The sequence below is a fragment of the Corvus moneduloides genome, chromosome 14, assembly GCF_009650955.1.
Source record: "Corvus moneduloides isolate bCorMon1 chromosome 14, bCorMon1.pri, whole genome shotgun sequence".
In the NCBI taxonomy this organism is placed as follows: domain Eukaryota; kingdom Metazoa; phylum Chordata; class Aves; order Passeriformes; family Corvidae; genus Corvus; species Corvus moneduloides.
The window spans coordinates 6,776,342-6,800,651 of record NC_045489.1 but is presented as its reverse complement, the minus strand read 5'-3'; the positions used below and the strand labels follow the sequence as shown (position 1 = coordinate 6,800,651).

Genomic DNA, 24,310 nt, shown 5'->3' with positions numbered 1-24,310 from the left:
AAAGGATATCAAACTTAAGCCACTTCACGGTTAAGACAGTATTTTCTTAAGCTTTAGAAAGGCCTTCCATCAAACATTAGTGATGATTAGTTAAGATTTAGTTACTAAAAAAGCTAAGATACAGGCAACAAGTTCACTGAGATTAATGGAAATACCACAAGTTAGGGGACTTTAGTGTAAAGTGCAGTTGAGACCTTTTAGCCAGAGAGTTTACAGTCGTGATGAGTGACTTTTTTCAGTGTGGATCGGCCAAGAAATCCTGAACAAGTAGCAGAGAGGCTTGTGGGGCGGGGTTCCCAGCACCAGGCTGAATGTGAGCGCTGGCTGCGAGGTGCTCATTGCAGCCTCTGCAGACACACCCTAGGATGGATTCACCTTCTCAGTCTGTTGCTTTCTGGTTTTGACAGAGCAGTTCTGGTTTTGATAGAGCAGTTCTGCTTTCAGAGCTTTTAAGAGCAGATAGAGAAATGCAAGTGTTTTGCTGTAATGCTTTGTACTGTACATTGCAGATTCTGCAGAAAGCCGTTCCACTGTCTGTGCCTGTTGCAGTACAGAGCTGCAGGCCTGCTGCTGTATCAGCCTTTGGTTTCCTGCCCGATCTGCTCTAGTTACAGACCCAACTGAAATAATATTTTAAACATTATTTCTTGATCTTTGGTTTTCAGGAACAGGATATGCTGGCATAACTGTGTAATCAGTTCTTCATGTGACATAAACATGACTACTAGTGTGCTAGCTTAAGATTTGTTAATAGCTACTTAATTAACAAAACAGTAAAATGCAAGAGACTTTCCTCAATCAAGGAAAAAAATCAAGGTCAAATGTGGGTGAAACCTGGGCAGTTAGATGTAGGTTTATGTGGGCTTCATCACAAAAATAAATCCATTGTGAAGAAGACAGATGGAGGAAATGTTCCAGGGAACAGTTCTGGCTGGGCAGGAAAAGCATTTGTGTCAAAACTACTTGGTTGGTAGCTCTTATCATTCATCTCACCAGGCTTACAGAAACATGCTGCTGCGTGGCTTAAGCAGCAAAACCTGTTGAGTTCTGAGCCTCTACACCTCCTCAAGCTAGGCTAAATGTTAGCACATGTAGCTGGAGATTTCCATTTTGTTATGTGAGGTTTGCTATGAGTGACACTAGGCTGTGTAGCACTATTAATAAGAATCCAAGATTAACTCTGGTAACCTTTGAACTAGTGCACATGATTTGCTGTTGTGACATGTAATGGGGGGGTTTGGTTGCTGGAGGCCTTGTAGGCTGTGTAGAAAGTCCATCATGCATCAGCATGCTGATCCTGCCATGCTCACAACAGGAAACCTTCACTGTTCTATTTAGTGATACAACTCTGATTTAAATTTTTTGTGTTCTGGAAAGTTTGTGAGGTATGAACACTTAAAGCAGACACAAAAAAGGGCACATAATTCTCCCCATGCTTTGTATTGCAGAGGGTGGAAGTAGTTGAGTGCTAAAAATGAGCCGTTGTCAAGCTCTGAAAAGTCTCTCCTCCAGTTGTGAGCAGTCTGTTTATTTGCTGTAAGTGGGCTCTGATCGCTCCCTGACTGATGGGCGCTCTGGTTTCTCACTGAGCCGCTTCAGGCTGGGCAGTGCTGCAAGTCATGCTATTCCAAATCCTGATAGAAGGGAATCAGCTGTCGCACTGGTGGCTTGTCTAAGCCCCATAGTTAATCACTTGAATTTTAGTATTAAAAGAAACATATTAGTTGGAGGAGTGAAGGGGAAAGTGATTTTTAAAAAAATTTTTTTTAAACAGTCATGCCTATTTAATGGGATGATACTTTATTTTTTAGTTGTTAGAAAAAGCAAGGCTTCTGTATTGGAATTCATTGACTATTTTGCCTATGCATGTACTTACTTTGTGGCTTTGTGAATGAGTAGGCCACTGAACTTGAAACGTGAGCATTCATCACATGTGAGGTGTGCATTCAACAGTCCTGTCACTAGGACTTGGGCAGTTCTGTTTTAGGTAACATAGCCTCTACTCTTTGTAGAGAAGGGTTTTTAATCAATGCTAATCTTGTGAACACAGAAGGTTTTAGGAAGTAATAAGGGAAAAGGTACCAGTCCAAACTTTATTATACCTTAGTTTGAAGCTAAATGTAGTAATAGTTACCGGGATCCTTAGGTACCCTGTCTGTAGTTTGAATTGATGGTCCTAATTCCCAGCAGGACTTGAAAGGTCCTAGAAGCTTTTTTCCCTTTGTTCTTCGGAGCTTCAAGGTTCTGGTTAGAAGTAAGTGATTGAGGTAGATAGCGGGAGAACACTCTGGTTAATCAGTTTCTTGTGTGTGTAGCTACTTGCTACCAAATGCTGCAACAAGATGGCAACTCTGAGTAGAATGCTACACTTGTTTGGGTGATAATTTTCTTCCCCCCCCCCTTGTGGAATTTGCTAGATGTCTTGAAGGGGGAAGGGTGGATAGTGATGAAAACTGACTTTAATGGATGGGCACTTCTCTCTTGGTCCTGTTGTACTATGAAGGAACACTGGAAGCATTCTAGATGCCTTCTGTCTTATTTCATGACTGACCCTTTGGTGTTACCTCTTCCTTTCCTCACTCAGCATAACTTGGGAAGCTTGGCGACACTGGTCCAAGTTTGACATGTGTGCTAACTTGTTAGGCAAACTCATATGTTTCTTCTAACGCCATCAGATAATATGACTTGCTGTAAAGAGGTGTGTTTGAATGCTCCCAAAGACCTTTCTTCATACAGAAGTGTTTCCCCTGTTGGTGAATTTCAGATGACTTTGTACTTCAGAAGCAACAATAGCTAAAACATGCTGAGTTTACAGTGGAATCAGGTAAACTACTGAAACTGGTAAAGCAGTGAATTATCTGTAGCTTTATACCTACCATGGGATTTTGCAAAACAGGAAAGGCCTTTACACCTTAGCTTGTATTCTGTTCAACAGCTTGATTTCTAGGTTCTGCAAGAATAGCAAGGTTTTACTTCATGTCAGATGAAGCAATTAAGCCTGAAAGTGAGCAAAAGCTTCTATTTTGTACTTTTAGACCTTCTATATTAAAGTTAAACAGAGATTTTAAAGTATACCATTGGTGATAAACTAGCATTCACTTTGTTTTTATATACTGGTAAAATCTTCCTTTCTCTTCTTATGGTAAGCCCTGCACCTGACCGGGCAAAACCCATCAGTTATGGTGGCTTTACACTGTTGTGAGCAAGAACTGTTCCAAGTGCCTGATCTGAATTGGCAGTCATGATCCAGTTCATAAAACTTCGATGTGACAGTGTTACATCTAAGAGTGCTTATCATACCCGTGGTTTTAGAAGATTAAATGTGTTAGTTGAGTCCTTTATTTAATTTTTGCCCTCTTGATTTGTTGCCTGAGGCAGTTGAGCAAGAGGCAGGTTGGTGAGGTGCACCCAATAAAAGGGGCCCAAAGGGAGCTTTAGGGCTGCTGCTTCTGCCGTAAGAATCCTGTGGGGAACAGGGTGCCTGCTATCACGGGCTCATCATCACTTGCTTCTTGCAAATATCCTGTCACCATAACGTTTACAGGCAGCATCTTTTTTGAACCTTCAGGGGATTGCAGCCCTTTCCTTGGGGTGATTCTACCTTCTCTGATTAGTCACCTCTGAAGTTTAATTACCATTCTTGCTTTTCTCATGAGGATGGTTCATAAGATGTCTTAATATGGACTCCTTTATTTTGACAGGAAATGGCATCTCTGCCTCTAGAGGAAGCTTGTTTGAGTTTTTTTATGTATGTCTAGTCTGAAGCAAAAATCTCCTACAAAGAGCTCACTAAGTCCCTAGTAGCTGCTTGAAATACAGCTGATGAACTGAAACTGAAGGATTCAAACACCTTCTGCTTGTGACCCTGGGTGTGCAGGGGGACGGCACCCTGCTGGGGCTGCGGCCTGGCCATGTCCCTGCTGATCAATGGCTACTCCACAGAGAAGCCCCTCTTCCTCCACAGAGGTGGCTCTGGCTCTGCTCCAGGGTATGAAGGAAACTGACTAAAAGCTTCCTCTGGCTGCGTCATCTCCTGGACTCTTTCCTGGCTCGGTGTGGCTTAAGCAACCTTATTTGGCTGACTTAATTTCCCCCCCCCCCTTCTGTGCAGCAAGAGGGCCTCCCTTAATTTGCACAATAAAGCTGTTATCTGTGCTTAATCACTGTTCTGAGGACTACAATGGGGTTTGTTTGAAAAGAGCTCCAAGATTTCAACTCCTTGGATCCCTATCATTCCAGAGTCCCGTTTCCCTTTTGTCTGTTTGCTAAGTGGTTATACTAGAAACCAATTCCAGTGAGGAGTCTCTGCTGCTGTAGTCACACTATTGGAAAAGAGTAAATCTCTCTCTACCCAGGAATAATCCAGGGCAATTAACTGATGTAAATTAAAAGCAATAGTAAGCAGCCAGTTAATTGCTTGCTTTTCTCTAGGGGTATTTGAGAACAGCAGGTATTTGCATAGTGCAGCCAATAATACTGAATTAAGAGTTTGTTTTTATCTGAAACTTCCAAACTAGGCTGAAGTCTCTAGGTTGATGGAAGGCTACTCTTTAAAGCACATCTCTTTGTAACACTCCTGTGGTTGTTTTTAGGAGGAGCATTCAAGTGTTTTGGAAGTTTTGGGCATAAAACCCACCCTTCTGACTCCAGTAGCTAATGCTGGCTCTTAAAGTAATGTTTAAAGCAAATACTTGGTGGGGAGGTAGGTAGAGACAGTCAGTGGCAGGCTTGGTAGTTATAAGACCACAAGACCGTCTACAGCTGCTCAGGGGTTTAGAACCTGAAATTGCAGAGGTTTGGACCTTAACATTGACAAGAGACAATTATGGCTGCAGCAACTGTGGCTATCAATAGGTAGTTGATCTGGTGCTGCTTCCTTCCTGTGCAGCTGTGAAAGGATATATTCACTTCTATCAGTGTGTGATCCTCCAGTGGAATAGTGGGGCAGTCAGAAACTCCTCTCCTTTGTGTAGCAACTTGTTGAACTTAAATGGGAAAAAACACTCTTTGAAGATGTTTTTAAAGGCATGAGTCCTCCAGAATGCTTTTTCCTAGTTGTTCTAACATCTCTGAAGCTCCAGTAGTTGTTCTGAGGAACCTCTTGAAAAATACGAACTGTGGATGAAAGAATGATCAGTTCTCATCTTATTGCCAGCCTAAGGAATAGGAGTACTTGGCCATGCTAGGCCTCTGTCCTTCTGGCTGTTGCTGGTTGATGAATAGCTATGGACAAGGGCACAGGAGTGCCTGTAAAGGAGGAATGAATGAAAAAGCTCTGAATCTGATCACCTCTGTAGAGAAACAAGCAATTAGGCAAGAATGAGATGATGGACTAGAAGGGGGAAGAGACACTCCTTTCTCTGCCAGCTGTAATTCTGTGTAGAGTAAAATGAAATCTCGGAAGAGTTCAGAAAGAGTACCTGAAGCAGTGAATTAAGTGCCATGGTATTCATGGTCCAGACTGATCTGTATTCTTGCAAATTTCTAGTTCTTAGTAAACTTGTTTGTTTCCTAGAGGAAGGCTTCTCGGGAGACTGAACTTTACTGTTCTGGAGAGTGAATACTGTAAAAACTTTCTTGCTGTATTTTTCGTTGTCTTTTCTTTGGGGGGGGGAGTGGGGGTGTTAAATTGATATTGGAGAATTTTCCATGCAAAATATCGGAGAACTGTTATTCTGCCATCGTATGAGACAGAATCTTGAGATAGAATCAGTTTGGTTGGAAAAGACCGTTGAGTCCAGCTGTAAACTGATGACTTTCTGCAGCCATGAACCATTCTTATCTGTCTGCATATCACTGATTTGTACTATTTTCCTTTGTAGGCCCTTGTCAGAGCATTTTTTCTCTCTCAGTTGGGAATCTAGTTATGGTGGTGAAGTGACTTAGTACAGGAAAAGCCTGCCATTGCAGTCTGATCAATCAATTAGTCACAGCACTTAATAAATATATTTGGTTTTATATAACATAGGCTAATAAAGCATAGAATTCTAGGCTAACTAGTGGAATTCTGGCCTAAATCTTTCCTTGCCATAGCTTTTCAACTGTACAGTACAGTTGAAAAGCTATGGCAAAGAAAGATTTAGCCCAGAATTCCATTGTGCTTGGTTACACTGCAAAAACTGAGCTGCCAGAGAAATTATTAGGATGAAATGTCAGGATGCTTGATACCTTCCATCCCCCAGAGGTGTGGCTTTTCATTCATAATATCTCTAAGAGTATAAATATGGCATCGATTTTATTTTTTAAATTCACTTTTCCAGAATAGTGTACTCAGAGGGCAAAAAAAAATTTAATTCATCAATATGCTGAATGTCTTTTCTGGCAGCTTTCTGGATGGAAAAGAGGGTTTTGGTTGAGTATATTTTTTTTCTCTGTTAAAATCCAGAACTTGACATCTTCCTGACAATTGTCATCTACAGGACTTGCAGAATGTCAGCAAATGGTTCTGAAGGCACACTGTAAGAAGTAAGGCAGTTCCATTGCTGACAAATTCAAGCAATATCAGGTTGCTCAGTAAAAGAGTGGTAATGCAAAACCCACCCAACACTTGGTGGTCCAATACATCTTCTTATATGAAAACAGCCCTATTAGAAATGATAGAGAAGAAGGGATTTGTACATACGTATTAAAAGTAAGGATTTGCTTACAGATCATTAAGTAGACACTTTAATGAAGATAACGTCTTTTGACTGGCTCTTTTTGCTGTGTTTGATGCCCTTGAGGGTGTGTTTTGCCCTCTTGTGTACAAGGGCACAGTGCTGGCTCCTCTTGAGCTTGCTGCTGACCAGCACTCCCAGATCCCTTTTTGCAGGGCTCCTCTCCAGCAACTCCTCTCCCAATTTGGACTTGTGCCTGGTATTACTCTGCTCCAGGTGCAGAATCTGGCATTTGTTCCTTTCAAATTTTATGCCATTGATCAATCATGCTCTGATTTATCTAGATGTCTTTGCAAGACCTTGTATCCCTTGAGAGAATCAACAGCACACCCAGTGCTGGTATTGTCAGTACATTTGCTAATGGTGCATTCAACTCCTGCAATCCAGATCATCAATAAAAATACTGAACTGCACTGGCCTTATTAAGGAGACCTGAGGAACACCACTGGTGACTGGTTGCCAGCCAGACTCAGCCTCATTCCCTGCAGCCCTCTGAGCCCTGCTGCCACTGGTTCTTCATCCAGCACATGTTGAACATCCTTGTCTTGCAGTTGAACAACTTGTCCAGAAGGATGCTGTGAGAGACAGTATCAATAGCTTTACTAAAACACTGAAAAACTATATTCACCACCTTTCCTTCATCCATTTGGTGGGTGACCTTATTGTAGAAGGATACCAAATTAGTTAGGACTTTCCCTTCATGAGCCCATGTTGGCTGTGCCTGATGAATGCACTGTCGTTTAAATACTTTAATGTCCTTTAAATGCCTTTCGATAGCACCCACTAACTTGGTTAATCTAATTACTCTCTGACAGCTAAAACAGATCTTCAAGAAAGCAAAATTGCCTGGAAAGCTGGAAGGATTGAAAAAAACTTGCTTATATTGTAGCTTATAGCCCAGCTGAGACAATAGACTACTTGGTGTCTAAGCAATAAAAACATGCAAAATTGTGACATGTTTGGTTTGGTGTATGGTTTGTGTGTGTTTTGTTTTTAAAATCAGCAAAGTTATCCTTCAGGGATGTCACTAGATTATATTACTCCTTGTATTCATATGATCCTCTAAGTTTTGATAGCAGGCATGAATGGAGACACTGCACAGCAGGCATAAGAAGGGTGTTGCTTCTCTAGGGTGTTTGTTACTACTGTATGTTACATCCAAATGTTAAGAACTGTCTGTGAGATGAGATTGAAAGCTTAAGCATCATAACTGTTTTGCCAGCATCTGTTTATTTCATTTGTTCCTACATGCATCTCAATATTAAGGAAACATAAAACTGCTTTTGAAAAAGTGACTGATTAACTTCATTTGTTTCTTTGGATAGATAATGAAAGCTTTAGCTGAGATGTATTGAATGCAGTGTCTGTCTGTATTCAGTGTTCTCTGGCTACAGTTACCCTCCTACAGTTGAAAATCAGGATCTGAGCTTGCCTAAAGTTGAGAAACCTGGCTTCTTCTATTACTGAAAATGTGCTTTTTGAGCAACTGGATTTTTGTTGCAGTATCTGTAATTTTCACTAAGACACACTCAACATGTGGATTTGTTTGCATTGATGAAATACTGGAAGCAGAGAGCAGTAAAATGATTATGTTCTATCCCTTCACTATTCACAATCCCCTAGACAACTGTCTATGCTGTATGAAGTGTTAAACATTCTCCTCATTTTGTGAGGTGCTTCAAAAACTTTAAGGTTACTAGTAACTTGAACAACAGGGTCAGAAAAGACTCGTATTCCTTAAAATGTCAGAAAGCTCCAAGTCCGTGGTTGGGACTGCAGAAGGCTTAGAGAGTGTTCTTATTCAACACCATAAAATGCTTTATCACTAAACCAAGAAAACTTTTTGGTAAGTGATGTCTTAGTCCTCCAGCCTGCAGGTCCATTGTGCTGATTTTGTTACAGAAGCTGGACTGCAGCTTTTTCTGTGCTGTAATATTGAGGTGACACACTTTCTTTGTTGCTGTGTTAGTCCTTCACTTCAAAAAACTGTTGGGGAACCTCTCTTACCTGAAGTTGGTATTGAAAAAAACCAAGTATTGACTTAGTATTTTTTGGTTTGCTTAAAACACTAGACTGCACCTGAAACTGGATAGTATTCTGACCCAGCCATGACAAACTGGGAAGCAGCAAGTTCCTGAAAATTAATTTTCTTACTCTACTTGTAATGACTTGCTGCAGCATGTATTTTGGGCTTTGTGAAATCTATAGACACCGTTGTCCTCTGCACTGTATACCTGAGGTTCTGTGTTGACATACATGTGGAAGTGCGTTAAATCTCAAAAACCCCCAGCTTAGGGTTTTTCTTCCCTTTATCTTGCTCTGTGGTTTGTTACTAATATCTCAAATTGAAGGGTGATGGCAAGATGCAATGTGGTGTATTATGCTCAGTTTGAGTACCGTTTTGCACACCCAGCAGTTTAGGGTAGAGATCTTTTTTTGAAAGGGGGTCTATGTCAGCATCTTCAGCTGTAAGAATGTATCAGCGTAGTGTTGTCTTGAATCTACCAAAAGACAGAGCAAATAGAAGGACTAACTAACTTCCAAATCACTAAAAGATCAGAGCAATCTGAACAGTACTTGCTTTAGCATCATGCACAGGAAATACAATACTATCTTAGTGTTTGTTCTGACAAATGCTAAATAACCAAGTAAAAATCTGACAGAAGGCTGTCTTTCTCTTTTGCTGCTTCTAGTTCTGACAGATTTAATACATAGGCTTTGTTGCTTGCTCTGGACTTGATTCACCTCTGTGCAAAGTCTCTTCTGTCCTTAAGCACCAAATGTATCTTAGTCAGAGGTGACCAGCCACTTCTCCCATGGCTAAGCTTTGAATGTGTCTTTCATATTGCAAAAAAGTGTTTGGTGAGTGTCTCTTTTTTTTCCTCTGTAGAACCCCTTGGACTATCTGCTGCATTGCTCTGTCTTTTCAAGTTTTTCCTTGTCTTTTCACAAATTGCTATGTGCAGATGCTCTGGACTCAGAAAAGTTTGGCATAGAGGACTTGCCCATTACATGCTTTTACCATATTCTACTGACAGCTTTGATTTGGCAGTGTTGGGAAGGATTTGAAAATAATTGGGATCTGAGAGGATTCAGTCAGTCTTACAAACGAAGTGATTTTGTTGGTCTGCCATTCCCTTAGAGAAAGATGGGTGAGTAGATGCATTAATGTGGATCGATCCATTTCCACAACAAGCCTGAGAAAGAGTAGTTAGCTGCTCTTACTGCTCCCAGTGTTCTGGAAATTTGCTGTTAGGGGTAAGGTATCTGCATGCAGGAACATTGAAGGAGCCCCTGACTTTGATCAAAGTTTAATTCATGTCTGCAAACCCTATGCTGCTGTACCTTAGCATATGGAAAAACCTGAAAACATAAAGCAACCCTACACAGTAGGTCTGGGTAAGAGCTTAACTCTGAAGTTGACTTTTGAGTGTTCTTTGCAGAAGGTTGGTTTTCAGGCTCCCTGCCTTGCCTTAGTCTAGTGAGTTTTACTGTTTGCTTTTTTAGGTTATATCCACATGTATGTTGACCTATTCAGGAGGTGTACTCAGCATCTGGCTATTTCTCTTCCTACTACCCAGTTGTGTTTCTCAGTTTTGACCTGCAGCTTTAGGAAGACCACTAAGAGTTTGGCTTATCTGCATGTTTGGCTACATAAAGATAGTCCATAACATATCTGTTTGTAGAGGAGAATAAAGGATCTAGATATTGAAACTGCAAATCATGTAAGGAAATTACTCTTGCGCACTTGATGCAAGAAGTCCATTTATGTTAGTGTTACTTGACCACTAACATTCCTGGGCATTCAGCAATGTCTTCATCAATGCATCCAGGTCTCAGGTGTTAGCTGAAGTTTATCGGGCCTTCTTTCTAAAATAGCCCAACTTCAAACAGTGTATGAATGTGAACTCAAGAGTGTGGATTTAATTGCAGCCTTGAATGAACTAAATCAACTTGGTTGCTTGCTTGAGAGCTTTGATGGTTTGCTGCCACTGTAAAGTTTTGCGTCAGTTCTGTTCCGTAGTTCAACAGAAAATAGGGTTAATGGCATGTGTATATGTGGCTTGATGAGGGGTGAATCGCAGTGAGGGGTTGTGTATCAGAGCTGCTGCAAAGGATACAGCAGGTATGCCTGGGAGCGAGGAATAAGAGTGGTTCAATAGTTTGGTCCATCTTGTCCCCGAAAAGCCATCTTGCCCTTTCTCTTCTATGGCCTGTAGCAGTGCCCCTGTGTAAATGTAGTGAACAGGACCAATGAAATGATTCTGCTCGAGAAAATAACAGAAGAGTTATTCCCGCCCTGATTCATCCTTTTGAATTCCTACTTGTGGTGTAGTTGTGGAGTACAAATATGAACCCTGAGAAGTGATTGGGAAGGTGCAGGTTGTTCAGGATGGCTTCCCATGGTGGTGGATACAGACACTGCATGTGCTACTAGCACTGCTCTCCTCAGCTCCTGTGCAGGTCTGTACCCCTTCAGGAACCTTTTGGAACATGGGGTTCTGTGTCATGGTGGTATAGCTACTCTCCTCTATATTAGGAAAGCTCAAATGCTTGAACTAAGATGGAGCTTGAAATAACCAAGTATACTTCGGCAATCACAAGCTGGTCTTTTATAAACTGTGGACAGTCCCAACCAGAACTATTTAAAATCTAAAATAGGTCGGTGGTGAGGGAAGCAAGTATGGGTGGGGAAACTGAATATTAAAAAGAAGTGTAGAACTGAGCCATTTAGGGGAAATCCTGTGTTTTACGGAACTATGACTTAAATATATATGAAAATGCAGCCAGCTTAAATGAGACCCTGTACTGAAAGGAAGTTGCAGGATTTGTCTAGCATGCTGGAAATGATAAAACTGAAAATCACAGGATGATGAAACAGCTCTAGCTCATGCTTGACTGTGTGTGTAGTTAAATTTGGAGGGATGGCTCATAGTCTGGGCAGTCAGATCCCACAGTAAGACTGTGTTCTAGCTCCTAGAAGTCTGGCCATTGTTCAGAGGTTCAGTGAGGTCTGTGAGCTGGCCAAGAACTTGATGTGCCACACCCAGGCCATGCTCTGGGTGCCTAGAACAGGCAGCCCTGTGTTCAGCTCCCCTCTCTGTAACAGAGTTAAACTGCTAGGAGTCTCTTGCTTGAAGGACAGAGAGAAGCATGTGAAACAGATAAGCTTGCTCTGACTTTTTATCTAAACACGAGTCCTTTAGAAGGAAGAGCTTGGTCACAGCAGTTATCTTCATGCTTTCTTCCCTGTGGAAAGTGTCTTTAATGATTAGCAGAGTGTTGGAGTGTAGTGATTTTATTTACCCTCAATTCCAAGTTGCCTCTGAAACAATTCTTAACTGCAGGCAAATTTAGAGACCTTTATGTAGGAACTGAGTATTTAGTCTGTTAGCTCATGAACTTCAAGTACTTACTGTACATGTGATGCCTCAATGCAGGTCACACTTGTCTTGTTAGCATCCTGTCTTGATTTTGCTTTGAGCTCCTTCCAGTGAAGTACGTGCTTGTGATTTTGGCAGACATTCACTGGATGCTATGTTTGGAAAGCTGATTGGCTCTTTGGGAACATGTCTTGGCTACTCGTCTTGATTGATCAGCCCCTAGAACTGGGTCTTTGCAACCGTTAAATGGTTCTGGGAAATTCCTTGGCTTGAGGACGGAAAGGGAAGAACTGGACTAAGGGGAGGTTGCGGGGGGGAAGTTGCCATCTAAGAGCCTTCTCAGAAAATCTGAAGTGCTTCTGATGGTGGGAGAGAGTGCAGGGACTGTTTTGCTGGTTGAGTGACTTCAGTCACAGCCAGGATTGTAACACCTTTGTTCGGTCTACAACATAAGGCGGGTGGCACAAAATACTTGTTTGTAACCTGTGAGTAGGATTGCCTGGGAGGAGCACACAATAGCTGTGAGGAATGTCACCCATACTACTGCTGGCATTCAAACATGCTAACTGCCCTTAGGTTGATGAGCTTTAGCAAGGGATATGGTTAAGCTCTGACATGTGAAGTACAACTGCAAACCCTACTATTAGTGTGTAGAGGCTGTAATAGGTGTGTATATTTCTCCAGAGAAAAGCCCTTCTAACAGGCACAAAAAAAAGCTGTTTACAAAACAAGCAACCTCTGCCCAAAACAAAACCCAAAGCTGCACAGATTGTAAAAGTTGAATGATGGCAACTACACATTGCTATGTTTTGCTTCAAGTTTTACCTCCTGATCCAGATGTTGCGGAAAACGGGTTGGGGGTTTTCCCCAGGATATTTTAATTTCCTTCTGGGTTTTGACTAGTAAAGGATGTTCTCTCTAAGCAGCTCAAACAACAGGTACAAAAATAGTTATTCCAAGGGCTTCTTCTAACTGTCTCTAAAGAAACAGAAAACGGCAATGTTAATTACTTGGAACAGCTACAGGAAGGCAAAGGGAGGTGCATGAAGAATCTATTTATGGAAAAGGAAATGGCAAGAATACAGGAGTTGATCCATTGCACAAGGTTGGGAGTAAGTAGTGTAGTAAGTGGCATACAAGTATCTGGACTTGACTGTAAACGTGGGGATCCACCCCTGGCTGCTTTTACTGGCTTAGTACTCTCATCTTGCAACTCCTTTCCTCTAACTTAAACTTGTTTGCCCTCTGGAGATGATGGCAAGCTGCTAGTAGCCATAGTGTTCAAACACCACTGGTGGGATGTGACTGGTTGAAAAATGAAGAATTACATTTAAGTAGTTGTAACCTGGAAACATTAATGATTTTGGAAGCCATGCTGTGTAGGTGGTAGAGGAATTTTAATAATTGTTTTGAATTAATAACTTAGTAGTAGTCTTTTCATAAAGTAGAACTTCTATTCCTGAAAAGGTTGCCTGCCCAAATCAGATCACTGATTAAATTGGATAAATGATACCTCCCGAGTTCTAAAATGTGGAGTTCTCCAGCCCTGTGGAGCCAGCATTGGCACAGCCCTGGCTGTGCATGCTTGTGCAGTGCTCTTATGAGTGTGTGCTCGCTGGTACTGATGCAGGAAGGTGTCTCCAGAGCAGTGAAACATTGATTGTGAGAAAGCTGCGAAGCTGGGGCCATGTTAGTGAGTGAAGGCATCTAAAGTAAGGCAACTGCAAACAAGAGACCCTTGCATGAGGAATAGGCTTTTTCGAAGTTTTCTTGTGAACTCTGTGAATGTGGTTTGAAGACCTTATTTTTTAAAGAAACTGTCCTTGAGGGTAATAAATCTGATTTTCCACCACTTGAGAGAAAAACGGAATCTGTAGTTTATATAGGTTGTCTGAAGTAGACTCCCTGACTAGATATGAATAACTGATCTCTGGACTGCTAAACATGTCCTGCAAGGACAATCCCGTCCAACTCCACTTAGTGATCCTCTGCTCAGGCCTCTCTGAATACCAGGTATCAATCATGTGCAGAGGACTTAAACAGGAAGGTTGTGGCTTCTCACACTTGGTCTTGAGAACCAGATAAGCAACAAAGTACTGCTGTGTTGCTGTGCTCTGTAGGCATTGCCTTTTCAACAACAGCAAGCTGCCATCAAGGAAACTGATTTTTTTTTTTCTTTTTTAAATGGGAGCATTCCTGATTACCACTTGCTGTATGGAAGAATTTTATTTTCCTTCTCATCACTGTGAGATGAGCAGTACAAATTAACACAGGAGAGCATTTTGAGATTAACAGCCAAACAAATACACTGGGGCTCTGACACTACAGTATGACAGGGATTATATTAGAATAAATAACTTGGTTTCCTTTTTTGAAACTGCTTTAGCATTATATTTTGTACCAGATTTTTAGTTACAGACACACACACACAGAGAATGTTCTGTGTTTGAAGGGACCCACTAAGATCATCAAGTCCAACCCTCAAGTGAATGGTGTGTATGGGGATTGAAATTGCAACCTTGTATGTTATTAGCGCCATGCTCTAACCAAGTGAGCTAATCTCATTAATCACCTCAGCCAGTTTCTTCTCTTCACCCTTTTCAAGAACAGGGCTAGGATTTCAACCACTGCATATAAAACTGCTGTAAACCCTGTCAGAAACCTGTTACAGAAATGCAGTTGGCATGGCACAGAATTGGTCTATTTTGAACTGCTTTGTTAGGTAAAGCAGAAATTCTCTGCCCTACCAAGCTCCACATAGGAAAGCGTATCTTTTTAATGGCTGGTGGTGCTGTAACTAGGTTTCCCCCCTACCCCATGTTTATAAATTGGTGCTATGAGGGTGAGGTTTTGCTGGAAGCTATGGGCAAGCACTGGCAGCATCCCTTGGTGTCTCTGGTGCAGTGAGGTATTGAATGCCCCAGTTGTCACAGGGCATGTCTGCCCAGACACTGATGCTTCCACCCTTTCTTAGGTGCTGGTGCCTCCACCCTTTCTCCATCCAGTTTCTGCAAGCAGATTTCTCAAAGCTGTGAACTTTCTTGGTCTTGCAGGCCGGTGCTCTGGCTTGCTTCCTCTTCCTGTCCTCAGCAGCATGGCTACTGAAGCTGTGTGGGTGCTGTGGTTTGTTGCCCACATGAGCCATCTGGTTTTTCTGGAGACTAAGAGCAATTGCTGGTGGTGGGGCTACAGCTCTAGTGTGACTGTGCTCAGGTGTGGCTCCACAGCAGCTTCTGAATCCAAGCTGGCTTGGTGCCCTGCTCCCTCACAAGGAAGGAATAAGACCATGGGAACAAAAATTTAGTTAGATTTAGCCTGAATTCTTCCTTGACCAGGCTTGCTGGTGCTCACAGGAGAGCAGCTTTATGAAGCTGGGTAGTAGTAGCTGCCCCTTCACTGCTCTCTGTCTTCAGGCTCCATGCTAAAATCATTAGGCATGCTTTAAAAGGTGCATTCCTGCTACAGGATATACTTAGGTACCAAAAGAAAGCCACATACTCTATAGGATGTGGCTACTACTTCTGGCTCACTGGTACCAGAAGTACCATGGCAAGTGTTCTCCTCGGGTGGTAGCTTTATTCAAATAGTGGGGTGGGATGGGATGCCGTCTGTGGACTTACTGCCTGCCCAGTGCTCCAGTCAAATGAGAAGTGCTGTGTCCCCAGCAGAGCAGGATGGGGATGGTAGAGAGAGCTGGAAAGCTCCCAGGAGCTGCTGGGAGGGTTAACCTCTCTGGTACCTACAATGTGGTTCCTGGGGTGTCCCTGCTACTGTTCTGTTCCCTGATGAGCTTAGAGGTATGAAAAGGCCCTTTAAGACTGCTGGAAGGGGGCTTGGTTAATTAAGTGTAATCCTTTGAGAAATTGCAAGCGCTTTCACATGACCCAATCCCGGCCTCACCCTGACACAGAGGACCCAGGGCTGTTTCAGTGGGGTGCTGGCGTTCGGGAAGGAGCCAGATGTCTGTGAGTATGGCTGGTGCTGGAGGTGTGGGGCATCATCTCTGATTCCCCCCTGAGGCAATGCAAAGCTCTGCTGTCCTTGCAGTGGGCCCATGTTGACTGACCAGCGCGCGGGGAAGGAAAGTGAAGCGCTGCAGAGCACTCATACTCCAGAATTCACTTGCCCGTTCTGAGGAACAGGGGGACACTTTTTGGTTAAACTTACCATATTGCTGCTAATCTTGCTAAAAGCCAAAACTGAGCAGGTTTTTAGGTTATTAAGGTGCTTTATGAGATCTTAGTTCATGCAACTCTGGCTGGATTTGATGTGCTTCCCTGGTCAGACCTGTTGGAACTGGTGCATGGTATTGGTCTAGTATCTTTACGTGTAGTAACTGCTGGGTAAACTGGTTCCTTTTAGTGCAGAGGCTGTACAGGTTGGTCTGGAATGTCTTTTTCATTGAGCTTGCTTCTGTTCCGTAACAGTCAAATTTGCAAAAAAGTACAAGTTTTCCCTATGTTACTTTCTCCAGAAATAGTCCACTTGTTGCCTTTAACCTGGGAAGCAGGGAATACCTGAAGCTTGAAGCCTACAGCCCAGCAGGGTATAACAGCTTTCTCACATACAGGAAATGCAGGGAGGAAAGAAGCTTTAGCTCGGGGTCAGGGTTTTGTAGAGGTCGATACTCTGTTGTGCTGACTCTACTTATTATTCTGACATGAATTTCCTAGTACTCTATTCCTGTCTCAACTTATGACAAACAGAATTGTCTTTTCTACCTCTCATGCTGTTCAATGCACTGGGGCATTAGCACAAGCAATACATCCGTTACTGAGCGTGACAGTATCAGTCCTTCCTGTTTGTCCTGCCATATGCAGCTACACATTTTCATCTCAGGAAGTTGTTATAGCACACTATTAGAAGGGCTTATTCGGAGACCTTGAAGATACAATTACTGCTGCTAGTAAAATTGTTTGGAATCTCAGTGGGGTAGAAAGTGAGACTTGAAGGTATATGGGCAATACTAAAATACCTGAAAAGATGCTGCAGATAGGTACCTGGTACCACTGTCTATTAAGTGTGTCTCTTGTAGACTGCTGAACAGCATGGGAGGAGGTGGGTAGGGGTGGCTAGTACCTTTGGAAAGCTTTTGCTAGTCAAAGGGAGCTTTCTTTGGCTGCAGCTGCTTTGGGGCTGGAAGAGTATCTCTTTCCATGCAAGAGGTTCTGTCTGTGCAGGAGGTATCACACTTGGCAATACTGTCCTTGGCAGCAGGAAGCTCTTTAATATGCTCTGGCAGTGGCAAGCTTTAGCAGTACTTAGAGTGGTGGAACTATGGTAATTCCCCAAATAGAGAAGAGGAAGGGTTACTAGTTTTCTATCTCTTTCCTGTAGCTGTTATGAAAGGAATCAGTTAAATATGAGCACTTTTTTTTTCTGAATGCTTTTTAAATTTGGTGAGTATAAATTTGAAATGTGATAGTTGAGTGTTCTTGTAATGTGCAAAATGGCATCTGGAAGCATTTCATATAGTGTTACTAGGTGTTTGTATGAGAGTATATTAAATGATGATGGAAAGACAAAAGACTAGAGGCCACCTACTACAATAAACTTCTGTTAGTTTAAGATCCAAATAGAATTAGAGACTTGCAAATATTTGTGTGCTGCAGCGGATATATTGTAAATGCTATGATGAAAAAATGCAATTAACTGCTTTAAATAGAGTTTGAGTACAAATTACTGCCTTAGGATAGTATTTTTGCTAAATCTGTTGATGAAATCCAGTAAGCATTCTAAAAACACCTCCTGAGAGTTGAAAGTTTGATAGATGTTTAGTAACAGAATATTTGGAATAGGCATGTAGTATACTTGGGGATGAGTGCTGCCATTGTAGTTGTTGTGGTTGAATCACTGGTGTGCCATGTCTTTCTCTTGCACACCTCTCAGCAGTGCGCACCTTACCTGTCTGGACTGAAAGAGCTAAATTTGTATATGCTCAGCAGTCCAAAGTTGGATACCTTATTGACATTTTTTTCTGTTTGCAACCCAAATTATAAGCATGCCAAGGCTTATGCCAGCCCTCAAATCTAGGAAAACCTTTTGAGATGGTTTAGAAATACAAAATCTAAAAGCTTAATGCTGATGAATCTTGAGGCTTGTCTTAGAATAAGCACTGGTAGTAAACTAGATTGATAAATGGTTTAAAAGTGCTTTGGCAGAGTAACTCTGAAGGAACGAAGCAAATGAGTCTAAATTACGATCTAAAGTTTAAATTATGAGTCTAAATTATGTTGGCTTTGTTTTGCTGTAGCATTTTTATTCCTGTATGTAACATTTGTATTGGTTGGTACTCAGCTATGAATACCTTAGTAAGGTGGTTTTACTTAAGTGAGACTTTAAATGAATGAGGAGGAAGAAGGTAAACATGCAGTGCCTGGCACGTACTTGTCTGGTACAGATCATAGCAGTCTGTAGATCTGTTCCTGTAGTTTGTTTGAGCTGCAGACAGAGCACATTAAGATCAGTGCCTCCCACCATCTGAAATGGTAGAAACCTCACTTTGAGCCAGCTGTTGTGAACTGGAGAAACAAAACCACCCTGGCTTGGTAGCATGTGGGGAAAAAAATTCTTTGTGTGTTGTTTTCACACCAATGAGCCTTAACAAAGCTCAATTTTATAGCAAACTAGCTTCTCAGCCAAGTATTAAATTACCACTGATGGTTCAAACTAACTAATGCTTAAAATGTCACTGGCACAGCCCAGGATGTGCTCTCCTCGGCTCGTTCTGCTGACAGTTCACAGCAGTGTGCTGTTGAATGTGTTAAAACCGTGTTCAGCTTGGGGAAACAGCACTACTGGGGTGTGGTTCTCCAAAAGCACAAGCCTATTTCCTGTGGTATCTTAGCTTCTGCTGTCTTAGATCAGGCTGAAGTTGCAAGTGCAAACCCATTCAAGACATTGCTGCTCCTAAACCTTAGGTTGCTACTCATCTTGAGCACAGGGGGCTTCTGGGGGCAGGAGGGGAAATGTGTAAGTCTTCCTATTGAATGTATTAATTGAAGGATGATATCAGATCAGATAGCTTAAGGGCATTAAGTGACTGACAGTGAAGGAATTTTGCTGGTTCCAGCATGGGGCCTTATTTTGTTGTGCTAACAAAGATGTGAGTCTTGATAAATATTCTGCATGAATTATGAATGATTATGTTCAGTTTTCTGGTGCTCAGATATTTGGCCCTCAATCACCTGTGCAGATGATATCTGGTAAGAGTAGCAACTATGCTTTGTCCATAAAGAGTGCAGCAAAAAGACTATTTTTCTTTCATGGTAGCTGATACATTAATGATTTAGGTGAACAGGAAATACTCCAAAGCTAACAAAATGCAACGTGTAACTTAATGGCTCATTTAATGTAACCCTTCTTATACCTGAGTGTAGCTTATGAACAGCTTTGCTCTCACCTGGTGAGTGTGCACGGCAAATCAGGCTTACAAGCCAGCACTCTTTCTGCTAGAAGAGTTTGCTTCCAAGTGTAAGTAGCAAAGCTGTTTTGAGGAGCATTCAGCCCTTCTAGGAAGTGGCCAGATTCTTGTTTCACCAATGCACTGTGAAATTAGCCCATTGTCAAGGTTTAGGATTTGAAGTGAATAATTTTTGGGAAGGTATGTACTAAGAGAACTTAAGGCATCTGCATGCTATTGAAAGCTGCTAATTTTAAAAAGAGCTTCGTTTTTACAAGCTTAGGTCATTTGTTCTTTCCTTGCTACTACTGTGGTGGGATGGTTTTGCCTTAGTTTGGCATCATTGTGTCAGGAGGTTTAGAGGGCTTCAAAACCGACTTATTCCTGATATACTTGTTCATGATATCTTTGTTCTTGTAATGTCTAAATAGCATTCCTTTTGCATGAAACAACTAGAACTTCAACTTATGTGTACTTCAGCTTAGCTGTGCTAAGCCTACCTTTAACCTTACCAAATTTTTAGCTTAACTTAAAACAAGAAAGCCTTTAGGTTTATCTCAGGAGGATATCAAATACAAAATAGTGGTGTGCCTAGTCTGAAGCAGGCTTTTTGGGAAACCTCAAAAAGTATTTGGATGTAGTTAGCAGTCTCTCTTTTTGGCACTTACCTATATTTAACTAGCAGAACACGTCTTGCTTATAGGGAAAAAAACCCTGGTTCTAGCTCTCTTGAAGTCTGGTTTCTTAGTAAACAAGATGTGAAATCTGTACATATTCTTGGTAGAAATACAGGAATCAGAACCATCTGTGATTATATCAGTATTATGTGGTTCCTTGAATATTTCTTTGCTTACTCTTGCTTTTCTGGTCTCCTGTGTCATGCAGTTAGCTTATAGTCTAAATATGACTTTGAGTTGTTCTTAAAGCTGTTCACAGTGTAATTCCCTCCACCCCTCACCACTGGAAGCCTGGTGGAGTGTACTAATAGGATTGATTGCACTGAAGAACAAAAAATTAGGATTTGTTGATCTGAGGTGAATGACTGTTGGCAAGAGAGAGAACTGTTAATGCAAGGACTGTGTGCTGGGGTTTCGTGCACTGTGAGTATCTTGTCTGTACAACTTCAAGCCTTGAACTTTTGCTTTGATGGAAAAATATTTTAAATAAAGCTGTTTTAATATGTACATGTTGTGTTCAAAAGTTGTGAAATATCTTTACCTTTTTCAATTGATAGGCATGCAAATAGAATTGGATTCTCAGGCAGCTTGGTGTACTCAAGAGACCTCACTTTCCCTGGCCTAAAGTTAAGGCATCTGCTTTCAGACCAGGACTGTTTCTGTCTAGCCCCAGGCATCTAAATCATGTTTCCCAGTAATTATCAGGAGTTTTGAATGGGATCAGCAATGTTTTACATTAGCATTTGAGGTGAAATGCCTCTGCTGTTTAACGTGCTTCATGAGAAATGAAATGTGTGTGTATGTCTTCCTGCTTCTGTGGGATGAAGCTGCAAACTCCCTTGCTGCAGTCCCTTGGCCACTTTCCTGTCACAAGTAAAAATGTGGTGAGATAGTCCTGTCAAAATAGTGCATCATATAACATTTCTTCTGGAAGACTATTCATGGTCTTGCATCTAAGGCTAGTATAGTAATGAAATCTTGATTGCAATTTTAAATAACACCTGAACAATTTCTGCAGTCTTTAGAGGTCTTTCATCTCCCTGAAAGAATTGGAAAGCAGTATTGGCAGCTCTACTGCTATGGGAAGTGTTCTCATGTTCAGCATGCAGCCTTTTTGTGTTAGCTTGTGAGAGCATCCTTACATCCTGTCTGCTTCATACCCACAGCCCTTGGAGCATGTCAGGGATTGTGCCTTATAACTTCTCCAAATACTCAAAAAGACTGGAAGCGTATTGTTATTATTGACCAGCCTTCTGTAGCGGCCTGAGTTGTTAATGCTTCTGGGAACTTCCTTGATGTTCGCCCTCCAAACAAAAGGGTTGGATGGCTTCTTGTGTGCACCAAGTTTTGGAACATCTCTACTTTTGTGAAAGACAACAGAATGCTCTACTTTGGAAATTAAACTTCATAAGATATAAATGGCTCTCATGTGTGTCAATACGTGTGAATATTTGTAGGACCAGAGAGGATAAACACACTGCAAAATAGGAAAGTTATATTCTACAGGAAAACTGTGAGTACCATGATGGCGGAGCAGATGACTTTGTGACCGCTAGCAGTGAAGTTCCTGGAGGCTTGAGACCTGCTTCCTGGTCCTGGGCAGATGTTAGTTCTTGTTATTGGGTAGCATCACTTAGAGCATGTGTTGTAATGATGCATTTTTCTGTCTTCCAGATCAGTGTGCGTGTTACCACCATGGATGCTGAGCTGGAGTTTGCCATCCAGCCCAACACCACAGGGAAGCAACTCTTTGATCAGGTAAGTGATGGAGCTGCAGAAGATAGAAAGTTGGTAAAAACATCGTAATTCTATTGAGGCAACAGCAAATAATTTCTAAAGGACTTCAAAGGTTGAGTGTCACTGTATATAATAGCTTCAAGAGAACACAGCACAGTAAGAAATTGTACTTTTTTTTCCCCAAAACTACTGCATTTTTTAATCTCCAAGAACATTTTAGGAGCTATTCTTCTAGTGGACTGAATTGGTGCTATGGCTCGTAATAATGGTAATTGGAAAGCAGTAGATATCTGCAGTCTTAGTTTATAAGAAAAGTCTTATGGGGGACCTATAGGTTGACTTACCTGCAAGCAGTGTGTAAGTGATTCCAGAGGGCTGTTGGTCTTTAAATCAGGCGAGGCTTAGCTGGGTTTCAAATGCTGCTGCAACTTTTAAGTGCAGGTGAAGTGATTCTGTACTCCCATCAGGCCCTGAGGGAAACCTTAAGAGCAGTGATGTACCATACTGTGTTGGGCTGTCTGCATGGGGTACTTCAGCCTTCCCCTGCATTCACTGGCTAGGCGAACTTCCTCCTGCTTTGGCCCAAACAGAAGCAGGGAGGCATGTGCAGCCCAAAGCTCCAGCAGCAGATGACAGACATTATCAGCTGCAGCAGTTGAAACTTTGACAGGCTCCACTGTGTTTCTCTGCTGTAATTGGCCATGGATTTGCTCCTTGGAGAAAAATGGGAACAGTAAGTTCATAGCTCAAAGAAATGCAAATTGAATCTTGGACTAATGACAAGATGAAGGAACTGCCAGACCAGATATGTCAGAGATTTGGGTGTGGTTCAGTAGAGCTAAGCATTCTGGGGTTAGCTCTACATAGTACCTATCATAAGGAAGAGAGAAAATTAAGGGCTGATTCACCCGTTGAAGTCAGCTATTTCATTTGGGGACAGCAAATATAATTTAGATTTTAATTTTTTTTAGATCTTTAACCACGAACTACTGTTTTCTCTTGTACTCAGCTGGATGATTCAACACTAGATGATATATTGCTCTTTACAGCCCAGCCCTGAAATGGAGGGAATGGAGTGAGATTCGAAGGTTTAGTAAAAGAGCAACCTTTCATAATCGGAAAAGTAGAAAGGCTTTCAAAAAAGTTCTGAATTGCAGTGTAGTTCTCAGCCATCTATGTCTTACTGTGTAGTAGCTCCTGCATATTTTAGCCCTGTGTGGTTTGGATTGATAGAAGTGAAAGCCAAGTTCTGTCCAGAATCCATGTGTGCAACATGGAACTCAGCCACAGTTAGTTCATGAGAGTGTTTAACAATGAAGCCCATGTGACATGTCCTCAAGTTCATCAAAAAATGAACTGGTTTTTTTTTGTTTTTTTTTTTTTGAAGGAGGTGTTCTTCATGTGGATGCTTCCCATGATTATTTTTCAATATCTGGCTTCTGCTATTATCCAAGCAAAGCACCAAGTGCTAAGAAATGGTACTACTCACATCAGTAACATTTTTAATCTGCACATGATATTTTCAGTCAGCTCTAGGTCATCTGCAGCTTCTGCTGCAAACTGACATTGGTAGCAGACTTGGGCTTCATCAGTTTGTCTCTGAGAAGCATCCAGTCATGTTTCCAGTATAGCAGCTCTTCATGTCTAGTAATTGATTTCACTCCTTTGTCATGCTCTTGGACAGCTGCACGTTTTCCTCCCTTCAGTGTGTTTCACACAGCACCTGTCTAAACAGAAGTTTTGTTTTGCTTTTTCCACAGTAAACACTTTGCCAAGGGAGAAAACAAATGCTGTTACAGAACTGAGTTTCTAAGTTGAGGCAGTGTTTACTTCACCTAAATTGGATTTGTAGGTGAAGTTGGAAATGGGGGAAAAAATGTGTCTGAAGCTAGTTTTAAGCATTTGCTATTTTTAAAAGGTCTGGTTGACATTAAACTTGCTCCCTTTAGGAAAGGGATGGACCTTTAAATATATTGTCAGCTGTTACATATCCAGTATGTTTCATGTGACTGAGCTGTTTGTGTGTATTGGTTCCTGTAAAGGGATAGTCCAGTGCTATTGTCCCTGCTGACACTGTGACTGCTCTCTGGCTGGTCATTGTTCACTCTGCCTCAGTTTCTATCCTTAGGTTTCTGGGGTCCCATGATGGGGTGCACAACAACAAAGTTACTTCTGTTTATTTTCTAGCTCCCTTAAGCCATGTTGTGTCCCTGGACTGGATGATAATCTAGTATTTTCTGCATGATGCTGGTTCTAAAAAAAGAGCTGCTTTCATCAGTGCTTTTTTGAGGGACGGGAGAGCTCCTCTACAAAGCAGACATATGGTTTTGCTGTTGCAGGACATTGACCTCCTGGTGTGAAACCTGATTTTTGACTCTTGTACAGAAAAATTTTAAGATATCCAGCATATTTTTGCCCTAGGGTTCCCTTTCACTTTGAACTGTCAGTTCTGAG

At 41.7% G+C, this 24,310-nt stretch overlaps 1 protein-coding gene across 2 annotated transcripts in view; it reads left to right on the top strand.

The window, feature by feature from the left end:
• Nucleotides 1-24,310, top strand: part of MSN (moesin) — a 43,213-nt gene that overhangs the window by 1,150 nt on the left and 17,753 nt on the right. The window contains exons 1-2 of one of the 2 annotated variants that reach the window (XM_032123699.1): nucleotides 15,985-16,005; nucleotides 21,794-21,877. In XM_032123699.1, coding sequence (XP_031979590.1) covers nucleotides 16,000-16,005; nucleotides 21,794-21,877 — 90 coding nt within the window. In that variant the 5' untranslated portion in view covers nucleotides 15,985-15,999. Of the gene's footprint in view, nucleotides 1-15,984; nucleotides 16,006-21,793; nucleotides 21,878-24,310 lie in introns of those variants that run through there. The other variant, XM_032123698.1, reaches the window with a different exon arrangement.